The 11,663-nt window shown below is 41.1% G+C and overlaps 1 protein-coding gene across 3 annotated transcripts in view; it reads right to left on the bottom strand.

Moving 5' to 3' along the window:
- LGR6 (leucine rich repeat containing G protein-coupled receptor 6) overlaps positions 1-11,663 on the bottom strand; it is a 160,892-nt gene that overhangs the window by 89,440 nt on the left and 59,789 nt on the right. For all 3 annotated transcript variants that reach the window (XM_069074571.1, XM_069074572.1, XM_069074573.1), the window contains exon 4: positions 1,925-1,996. In XM_069074571.1, the coding sequence (XP_068930672.1) occupies positions 1,925-1,996 (72 nt within the window). The remainder of the gene's footprint in view (positions 1-1,924; positions 1,997-11,663) is intronic.

Here is an 11,663-nt window from a genome sequence, read left to right as displayed (position 1 = left end):
AAGAAGGAAACATCAGCACCTGGGGCCATTCACAGCATCATTAATTTAGAGCTGTAAAGGACCTCAAAGCCCATCCCCCTGTTTTATAGATGAGGAAAAAGAGACCAAGAAAGTAACTTGTTCTAAGTCCCAGTGGTAGTGAGTGGCACATCTGGGTTTCTACCTGAGGTCTTCTGTCTTCAAATCCAGCCTAGAAACAAACTAGTTTAAGGTAGAGCTGAGGATCTAGGTCAGGGGTTCTTAACCTTTTTTCTGCCCTGAACCCCTTTGTCAGTCTGGTGAAACCTATGGACCCTTTCCCAGAACAATTGTTTTAAATCATAAGATAAAATACAAAGGACTACAAAGGGAGCCAATTATAGTGAAAGATTGTTATTAAATTATTTTAATTTAATTTAATATATAAATATGTTATTAAAACTCTTTACCCCAGATCAAGAACCCCTGAATTTTAGAATAAAAGATGAAGAGTGTGGCACAGACACATTCAGAAATATGAAGACCATGCCCATAAAAGACCATCCTTACCTTCTGCCAGTTTGGAGCTTCCATAGCTGGACAGGATCAGCTATACATATTACCCTAGGGTCCCAAGAGCAACCACACACAGAAGAAGCACTTATTTTTATTTTTGGAGGGGAGAGGGCAGGGAAATTGGGGTTAAGTGACTTGCCCAAGGTCACACGACTAGTTTTGTGTTGTGTCTGAGGCCAGGTTTGAACTCAGGTCCTCCTGACTCCAGGGCTGGTGCTCTATTCACTGCACCACCTAGCTGCCTCCTTACCATAGATTCTATATGCCTCAGTTTCCCTTGTCCTGAATACTAGAGTTTCCTTTGGAGGGGGTATGCTGGAGCAAACTCACAGGCAATTGTGAAATTTTCAATGTAAGTGTTTACACCTCAGAAACTGGCAAATGCTACAAAACAGGGCTTGCTTTACTATTTTGTTGATTGTCTAGAAGACTTAAGAAAGTGATGGAGAAAATGTTAAAAATGCAGTTTAAAAGTGTGTTGTGGTATATTTTTTTTTCTGGGAGCCTATTGTTAAACATTTACCAACACACTACTGCCTTTAATTTAAATTCCCTGATTTTGGTGTGCTAAAGAATACTAGTTAATTGACATGACTCTTGTATGTCATTCCATTCTGACTCAAATACTCCCAAATTGCCTCTTGCCCCTGCTCATCTGGCCTGGGTCCTCTCTCCTCTCACTTTATAGCCCCAATGGGGTCTGCACAGGAATTGGTCCAACCTGGAAAAATGACAGGTTGGGTTTATTCCAGAAGCTCTGAATGGAGTTTCAGTGGGAGAAAGGGGGGAAGAGAAAGAAAGGAGGATGATGTTGAGTTTTCCATGGATAGAAAAAGGGGCCAGTCAAGGATTGAATGCAAGTGCCCTCCTGGTGCAGAGGGTAAGCCAGTGTCTCCCCAACACACACATGAGGAAGGGCGGCACATCCAGAGCTCTCAGCCCAGACCCAGGGGGTGGGTAGGGAGGAGGGAGAGCAGACTAAGCTGAGGAGACAGTGAGTCCTGCTTCTTCCTTGGGGCAGCAGTCTTGCCCCACCCAACCCAGCCCCCCCAAACCTCCCTGCACCCCCAGGCTCCCATGGCAGACCGCCGGCTCAGACCGGAGCCTCTGCTCTGGTGGCCCCACATCAGGAGGTCCCATTCCCACAATCCTCCAGGGGGTTTCATACCTTCCCCAAAAGACACACACACACAGAATAACCTCCTCTCCAAAACCAAAGCTAGGAGCAGCACATGGTGGGGGGTGAGGGGAAGAGGAAAGAGGAGGAAGAAAAGGAGGGGGCCCAAGAGGCTGCAACAAAGGCAAAGCGTGTGACTCAGGCCTGGGGAAGCTGACGGCCCCAGGAGACCGAGTCTACAGAACTCTGAGTGTCGGCACACTAATGACTTACAGAGACTGGAGGTTGGGCAGCTCCCACAATGCCTCAGCAGGGATCCGACTCAGCTGGTTATTCTGAAGCATCCTATAATTAGAACAGAAGAGGGTCTTAAACACACACATACACGGCACACGGCATCATGGGGTTCTCCTTCCCAGGCCACGTCCTTTCTGTCTCCTCGAGGGGGCCACCAGGGAGCCTCAGGTCTGGCTACCCTTCCTCATTAGCCGTAAGACAATAAGGCAGAAAGATTAGCCCCAGTATAATGAGGTTAAGAGGGGCCGACAGTGTGGCTGCATAAAGGCAGACAGTCTCTCCCACTGTGTAGCTCTGTTAACCAGGTTGGGGTTGGAGTTGGGTGCTTAGGAACAGGAAAGATACTTCATAAACTGGGGTGTGATGAAGACTAGTACTCTTTAGCTCTTGAAGGAAAATAGATAGATAGATCTCAGTTCTTTTCAGAAAGACTCAATTTCTCCATCAGTAAAATTGGGGAAAAGAGGTTTCCTTCTAGGGAGTGAGTAGAGATGACACATCTGGGTAAAAGATTCCTACTGAGAGACCTTCAGTCACTGCTGCTGAGAGACCAGAAAGGTCTCTGGGTACAGCCCCCTGTGCTAGGCACAGGCAATGAGGGAAGGGGTGACACAGAGAAAGGTGGAATCTTCTACCCTCAGGGTAAACATTATTTAGTTAAGGGGACCAGAGACTTGGATGAAATTAATATTTTAGGACAATAAGAGTATAGTGCAAGCATCAGACATAAGATGAAAATGAAGTAGTTCTTTGAGACTGGGTTTCTTCCTAAAAGACCAGCTAAGGAATGAATGAGAAGAAGTGGTCATTGACAAAATGAGTCGAGATACCAACCCCCCCCCCCCAAGAAAGTCAAGGTTGGAAGGAAAGAGACCACATACACAGAGTATTTATAGCAACACTTTTTGTCTTAATGAAGAACTGTATGCAAATTGTGTCCCCATCGATTTGGGATTGTTGAGAGAAATCATGGCACATAATTATAATGGAATATTATTGTTCCGTAAGAAAGGATAAATATAAAGAATTTGGAGAAACTTGAAAAGATTTGCATGAATTGATACACAGTGAGATAAGTGGAACAGGAAGATAATCTACACAACCACAACAACATGAAGAAAACAACAAAGCAAGATATCAGAATCAGATCAGTGTAGTAACTGAAAGTGACTTCAGAGGACTGAGAGTGAGATAATCCTTCCTCTTCTCTGCAGAGAAGTGGGAACAAAGTAAGGCATTCTGTTGTCAGACCTAGCCAATGGGCTGGCTTGTTTTGCTTAGCTGTGTTCATGTTACAAAGGTGGATTCCATTGGGGTTGGAGGGAGTGGAGTCTTTGGGAAATGACAGTGATTTGATAAAGAAAAAAAAAGCATCAATTAAACATTTGTTTTTCAAAAAATTTTTAAGTGAGTAAAAAAAGAGAGAGAAACTGGGCCTATCACTCCCCCACGGATTTAGGGCATCATAAAAACTCAGGGTTAGAAGGGACCTTGAAGGTCGCTGAGGACAGCTTGTACTTGAACAGCAATCCCATCTACAAGATCCCTCACAAGGGGTCATCTGGTTTCCACTTGAAGATCTCCCAGGAGAGTGAACTCTTAAAGTGGACCATTCTACATTTAGACAATTCTAATCATTAGGAAGCCTTTTCTTATATCCAGCCAAAACATGTCTCTCTTCACCTCCTACCCGCTGCCTTTGGTTTCTGTCCTCTGGGGCCAGACAGAAGAAACTGAATCCCTCTATCCCATGACGTCCTTCAAATATTTGAAGATGGCAATCACATTCCTCTTATATCTTTCTTCTTTTCCAGGCTGAACACCCCCATCCTTTCAATGATCTTTAATAGTGTGAGTGTCCATCCCTCATACCATCCTGGTCACCCTCCTCTGGACACATCCAAGCATGCCAATACCTTTCCTCTGATCACTGCAGAGATAGGACACCAAAGGCATCATCTTCCGGGCTTTGGATACTTAACAGACAACCTAAGATGACTTAAGCTTTTGTGGCTGCTGTGTCACAGGGTTAACTCACTTTGGTTTTGTAGTCAATCCTGGACCCTTTTTTTCCTTTTTTTTTTTTTAACAAACTACTGACTGACCATGCCTTCCCCCACTCTCTATTTGTGAGATTGATATTTTTAAAACTCTCAAATGCAGAATTTTATATCCTTGCTAAGTTTCATTTTACTAGTCAAGTCAATAAGAATGTATTAAACAGCAACTATGTGCCTGCCCACTGTACTAACTGCTGGGATACAAAGGCAAAAACAGCCCCTGCCCTCAAGGAGCTTACAATCTAATGGGATGCATGGAAGGAAAGACAACATATAAGCAACTCTATACAAGCAAGATGCATACATGATAATTTGGAGGTATTCTCAGAAAGAAGGCACAAAACAAGCCATATTTAATAGTCATAGTTTCACATAAAATCGTTCTTTTTTGTTCTTTATATATGGAAATGTTTGTGTGCTTATGTTAGTTCATTTTTTTATGGCATAGTTGGCAAGGAATACAAAGCATAGTGCCTCTATTTGTTCCAGGATCCATGGCCATTTAGATTGAGATTGTAAGGCCAAGGATCCTGGAAGGGTGGAATGTAATAGTAATGTAATTTAAAGATCCCCCTGTATTGGCTTGGTTTTTGTTTTGATTGTGTTAAGACCTAGAGCTTGTGAATCCCACTTGTGGGATGGACTTGTTGACGTGAAAAGAGAGGGCTGAACTGGGAGGAGCTGGTGACATAAATTTAGAGAGACACAAGAAAAGAGAGGCAGAAGAACTTTTTGGAAGCAGCACCTTTGGAGGCAGAGAGAGGCTGAGAGGATTGCTGAGGGCCACTTTGAATTGCCCAGGACTTTTGAGAGCTGCCCCTGGAGCTGCCAAGGACTGAGGAGACATGGCTGTTATGCTGGTACTTTGTCTGTTTTGATGTTGTTTTGCCAGATTTGTCCACTGGTGAAAGATAGTCCTGTTGTTGCAGAGCTCTTGGAACCTTGCTGTTGGTTCAGAGCTACTGAGACTGTTCTGCAGACAGAGAGTGAATACTGTCCACTGGTGAAGGACAGTGCTGTTGCAGAAGTTTTAGAACCTTGCTGTTGGTTCAGAAGCCCTAAAGAAGGATTTTCTTGTTGTATGTTTACAGAAATCCTAGAAGGGGGTTTTGCTAATGTTTTCAGGGGTCCTAGGACTGTTCTGCAGACAGAGAATGAATTAATGAAGATACTGGCAATGTATCTTGTGGCCTTGCTAAGTTTTGTCTCCCCAGGAACAAAGATTGCTAAGAACTTGCCTCTTGTCAAGATGAAGAAAAGGCCTCCTTTTGGGTATTAAATGCTGTGCTTAAGGTTGTAACTCTGGGGTAGATTCAATTGTGATCCAAGGGTGGGGAACTTTTGACCTTTTTGTGCTCTGTGATTGAACAAATGAATGTACTTTACTTAGATTGGAAACATCTCCATTTGAGAAGAGGGGCTTTGTGATTGATTAAATTAATGTAAAGTCCAGGGGTGGGGTAGTACTTGGAGATTATTTAATCACACTTGGTAAATGCTGTATTTTGAAATATGCTATATGTTGATTCTTTCTGTTCTTAATTTGTCACTGAATAAAATGGAGAGCACCTATGCTGGTATTTTGAACCTTGGGAATTTGCCTTTGCTTGGCATTACAGATGCATACATGATAATTTGGAGATATTCTCAGAAAGAAGGCACAAAACAAGCCATATTTAATAGTCATAGTTTCACATAAAATTGTCGTTTTTTGTTCTTTATATATGGAAATGTTTGTGTGCTTATGTTAGTTTATTTTTTTTAAGAAAAAAATTTTAAATAGAATATTTAGGGCTCAGAACTGTTTTCATTTTTGCCTTTTTATCCTCAGTGGCCAGGATACTTCCTAGTACCTTATGTAGTCATTTCAATTGTGTCTGACTCTTCCTGATCCTATTTGGAGTTTTCTTGGAAAGAACATTGACAAGATGGAATAAGGCCATAGAGGGTAACCAGAATGATGAAAAGAAATGAAACCCCATTATTTATATGAAGGAATTTTGGAGGGCTAGCCCCCAAAAGAAAAGACTCAAGGGGGATACAATTGTCTTCAAATGCTTAAGAACTGTCACATGGGAGAGAGATTAAGTTATTCTGTTTGGTTATCTATCAATGATAGATTTAGAACCTGTGAATGAAAATTACAGGGAGATAGATTTTGGCTCAATATAAAGAAAAATTAAGGCATAGCTAAGTGGCAAAGTGGATAGAGTGCTGGACTTAAAATCAGGAGGACTCCCCTTCCTGAGTTCAAATCAGCCTCCGACACTTAATAGCTGTGTGACTCTGGACAAGTCACTTAACCCTGTTTGCCTTGGTTTCCTCATCTGTAAAATGAGCTGGAGAAGGAAATGGCAAACCACTCCAGTATCTCTGCCAAGATAAAGTCACAACGAGTTAGACACAAATGAAATATGACTGAACAACAGAGGAAAAAAGTCCCTTAGAACATGCAGATATGTGTTAGGAATCTGTGATATTGTTGCCATGGAGAGCTCCCACCACCTACAGAGGTGAAAAATCCCTCAATGGAGCCTTCCATCCTGTTAACTGTCATCCTCTATCCCTTCTGCCCTCTCACGCTCTTCTCAACCCCTTACAATCCAGCTTCCACCCTCATCATTCCATTGAAACTTCTCTCTCCAAGTCACCAATGATCTCTTAACAGCCAGATACAATGGCCTTTCCTCAGTCCTCATTCTCCTTGACCTCTCTGCAGCTTTTGATGCTACTGATCGCCCTCTTCTGCCCCACTAACTTGGTAGGGAACAACTCTTGGGCTTGGGTCATGAGACATGACTTCTGTCCTATCCCTAAAGCATCTAGTACAGGATCTGCCACATAGTGGACCCTTAATAAATACTGGCTTAATTGAACTGAGCTTGACTCTTAATCCAGAGACTTCCTAGCTGTGGGATCACAGATACCTTTCTGAGACTCAGTTTCCCCATCTCTAAAACAGCCATGATAGCACCCATATTAGTTTCCTCAGAGTGTTTTGATGAAAGCGTGCTTTGCAAACCTATTAAATAAGTCTGAATTGTCTTTTTTTTTTTTTGGCTTTTTGAAGGGTCCTGCAATTCGGGTTATGTGACTTGCCCAAGGTCACAGGCTAGTGAATGTTAAGTGTCTGAGGACAGATTTAAACTCAGGTCCTCCTGACTTCCTGGCTGGTGCTCTATTCACTGTGCCACCTAGCTACCCATCATTATTTCTCATATGGTAGAATGTGGCAAATGTCTGAAAAAGCTGGGATCATCTACCAAGACCCACTTGTTATTTAAGAAAGAAATGCAGGGGAGTGAATGAAGTTGTGAGATGATGTCTTTAAAGTTCTATGTAAACCTTAAAGGGCTGTTTTCATTGTTATTTCTATCACTTTTCCATGTGGAAGTTCTTAAAATTGTCATATCCCCCTTAATTCTTCTCTTTTGGGGGGACTGAACCTCCAAAATTCCTTTATATAAATGATGTACTTTCATTTCCCCTCATCGTTCTGGTTTCACTTCTATGGCCTTACTCTATCTTGTCAATGTCCCTTCTTAAAAGTGGTACTCACATTTGGAACTCAAGGGATTGTGGAAATGAATGTTGTAAACTTAAAAGTAAATAAACAAATTTTTTTTGGAAGTGGTATTCACATTTTAAACACGCTACTCCAAGGTCTGCTTTGACCAGAACAGACATCACAATGTGATGACCACCTCCCTCCTTCTGTTTTCTATTAATGCAGCCTAATATTGTACTTAGAGGTATGGATAGAGGCAACACAGAGAAAGCCTGCTTCTTGAATGCCACTCTTGATCCTATGTGCCCCTTCTTGTTTCTCTAGCTAGGTGACACAGTGCCTAGAGCGGTGGGTCTGGAGTCAGAAAGACGAGTTCAAATCCAGCCTTAGACACTTACTGTTGGTGTGACCTTGGGCAAGTCACTTAACTTCTGTCTGCCTCAGGTTCTTCTACTATAAAAGGGGGATCATACTAGCACCCACTCCCCAGGATTGTTGAGGATCAAATGAGATAATATTTGTAAAATGCTTAGTGCAGTAGTAACACATTGTGGGTGTTTAATAAATTATTAATCTTTTCCCCCTTCCTTCCACCCCACCCCCAAATGGAGAACAAGTTCTTGAAATGAACTAAATCACTCCCCAAACCTGCCAAGAGACAGAAGGCATCACTTAAACATATCCTGATAGAGATTTGGAAAAAGAAATTCTATTTCCTTCTCCAATCACTGCTGTAGGGCCAGGATCAAGAAGGCCCCACAAGGCCATCTCCATGTAAAAACTGAGCATGCCCAGAGAGGCCCCCCAAAAGAGAAGAATTAAGGGGGATATGACAAATTGTCTTCAAATTTTAAGAACTTCCACATGGGAGAGTGATAGAGGTTACAATGAAATGGCTAATGAGGTGAGATCAGGTCAAATGAACCAACTCTGCCCCCTTGTCAACTCCGACATCTAAGCTCTGTACTGACTTTAGTGTGATAAAACTCTGTCCTTAATTACCTCAATTAATTAAGTTAAACTAATTAAGCCAAATGCCTAAATAATGGTCTATTTATATAATGGAATATTATGGTGCCACAAAAATACGGAACCTACAAAGAAATATGGAAAGACATATATGAAAGTGATACAAAGTGCACAGGCACGTTGACTAAACTGACTATATTGTTAAGCACAGAAGAAAAGAAAAGAAGGAATGAAAATGGCCAGAGCTAGGCCTGGAAGGGAGCCCAGAACAAAAACATCTTATTTGCTTGCTTCTTGTCTGTAGATTCTTTTGCTTCTGCCTTTCTAATGGCCTGGAGGATTCTGGTGAGATTTTTGCCCCTTGTTTTATATGTTTATAATTATGTTTTGTATAATTATTTTATAGATAATAGAGCTTATAATTTTTTTAAAAGACCACTTAATTAAAAAAAAAAAACAACACCTAGATAAAAAGCAAAACAAGGAGATTAGTAGGCTAGAATGGTCTGAGGAACTGTAAAGCTCCTTTAATGACCCCAAACTTGTCCTGGAAACAAAGGCCCATCTTTTTAATATCAATATACCGGCACTGTTGTATGATAGCAGAGATATGGAACACAACAGCCTTGGAAGAATGAAAAATGAGCATCACTCAACAATGTGGGCAATAGAGAGGCCCAGGGTGGGTGTGAGCTGGATGCAACAGAGATCTTTGAGGGAAAACAGAAATAAAAGGTGTCATCGAGAAAATGTATGATAAGAAAGGGAGATGGTTGGTTTTGTGGCCAGAGAGAAGGATGCCAAGGGGAGTGTCCCACTGGTCACCATGCAACATCAGGAAAAAATAAGAAAAGCCTCCAGAACATTGCACGGATCCCCGTGAGAGGACATGGACAAGAGAGGAACAGATGAGTAGACATACAAGGTTACAATCTGCATAGTTGGAGGAGATGTGTGTCCATTTGTGAAAGTAAGGGAGAGTCTTACACAGGGTGCCCCAAAAGTCTTAGTGCCATTTTAAGACTTGAGATGCCTCACTAAGGCTTTTGGGACACCTTGTATATCTTTCCAGTCACCAGGTCCCATCTTGCCAGATACTCCATAGGTGCTCAATTTTTTGCCCCTTCCCTGCAGTGACATGCTGCTGTTACTTACTGTGTCCCTGCCCAAGTTGCATCCATCACTAAGTAAGACTCCTTAAAAATGAATCTTGTGTAATTTTCTGGTTGTGATGATCTGGTGCTAAATTGCCATCACAAACTCTTCCATTTCCATAAACAAATCCACATGACTCAGATATTTGTTTGCTCCTTACTTATTGATGTATTGTTGGCTGAGTTCATGTGAACATCTCCCACAGAGACATTTTGGTTCTTCTCTTGGATCTTGGAAATTTCATAGGCTCCATCTGGAGGTAACCACTTTGGGTTACATTTGACAGATCCAATGGTGTGTGTCTTTACCATTGTTAAATGAAATGATGTATGCTTGTTTCAAAAGTATTTCTATAGAATTTTTTAAAAAGCCATTTATCATGCAGTCTGATAATACCTATCAATCTTATTCCTCTTTTTATGATAAAGAAATGTTTATCTTTCTGAGTGGGGGGGCCCTGGATTTCATTAATACTTATACAGTTTTTTGTTAGGGTACTTTCCAGGTCTGTTATGCTCCATTTTATACATCTGAAAGAGTTCATTAAGAATTGCATAAATTTCAGTTACTTTGTGTTCTTCCCATTGAACTTTGACTTCAGGACACCTATAAGTCTCTTAACATATTCAACCACGCTAATATAGAAATATGTTTTTCATGACTTCACATGTATAATGACTATCATATTGCTTGCCTTCTCAATGGGTGTGGATGAGCTGGAGGGAAGAAAAGAACTTGGAACTCAAAATTTTTTTAGCAAAATAAGTAAATAAATAGATGACTAGGATTTTTTTTTTAAGAAACCATGAAAGTCATGGCTTTCTCCTTGATAGATTTATGTTTAGTGTGTCTCACTCAGAAGAGACCAAGGTATTTGTAAGTGTTGCCTTCATCCACTGGTTAATTTGATGTCCAGTTTCATGCTCAAAGCCATTGGTTTCTGCTTCCTTGGCACATGTTGAAAATTTCATACTTGAGTGCAAATGACATTTTGGTATAATTGGAAAAACACTCCATGCTGGTTCTAAAGTTTTTACACTTTCTGTCAAAAATTGTAGGAGGTTACATTTGTTCATAATGGTCATAGAAGTATCAGCTTTTAAAAATTGCTTTGGTATACTGTGGCCAAAGAAAAGCCACTTACATCTGTTTCCTCATCTGTAAAATGGTGATAACAAATAACTAAATAAAAGTGCTATATGGATTAATAATAAGATGCAATTTAGATAGAAGGATGAATAAAACTAAGCACTGTGTAATTTCAATGATCAAACGTCCCCAAAAAAGAGATGAGAAAAGCGACCTCCTTCTCATCTTTGTAGAAGTAGAGAACTATACAGAGGCAGCTAGATGGTGCAGTGAATAGAGCACCTGTCCTGGACTTAGGAGGACCTGAGTTCAAATCTTAACACTTACTAGCTGTGTGACCTTGGGCAAGTCACTTAACCCCAATTGCCTTGCTTTCCCCCTCCAAAAAAAAAAAATAAAAACAAGTAGAGAACTATGGTTATAGAACATTTGCACATACTGTCCATCTCTATTAATGTATTTGTTTTGCTGAATTGCTTTTTTTTCTTCTTCTTTTTTCCAAGGAATGGCTCCTTTGGATAGGAGCCTCAGTTTCCTCAATTGTAAAATGGGGATAATAACAACACCTACCTCCCAGAGTTGTTGGGAGGATCAAATGAGATAACAAACACAGTGTTTGGCATATAGTAGGTGCTTAATAAAATGCTTGTTTCCTTCCTTCCAATAAAAAGAAAAGAGAGTCACATAGTGAAATGGACCTGCAATCTATTTGATAGTTTCAATAATTCAGATCGCTGAGCCATCCACACCTGCCCATCGTGTGTACACTTCCTCTGTCTCCATTCAAAGGTTCGTCACAAGTGGGTCCTCCCAACCTGCCGAAGACCTTTGTCACTCCCTCTCCACGCTGGGAGAGCACTCGAGCTGGCTGTCCTTGTCCCTCTTTCTTTGGTACAACTATATTTGATGATGTCCTTTACTTCTGTCCTTTGAA

The sequence above is a fragment of the Petaurus breviceps genome, unplaced genomic scaffold (assembly GCF_028583685.1).
Source record: "Petaurus breviceps papuanus isolate PSGF00001 unplaced genomic scaffold, PetGlider_PUasm1.0 90895, whole genome shotgun sequence".
NCBI lineage: Eukaryota > Metazoa > Chordata > Mammalia > Diprotodontia > Petauridae > Petaurus > Petaurus breviceps.
Note: the sequence above shows the minus strand (reverse complement) of the source record. Positions and strands in the feature narration are given on the sequence as shown.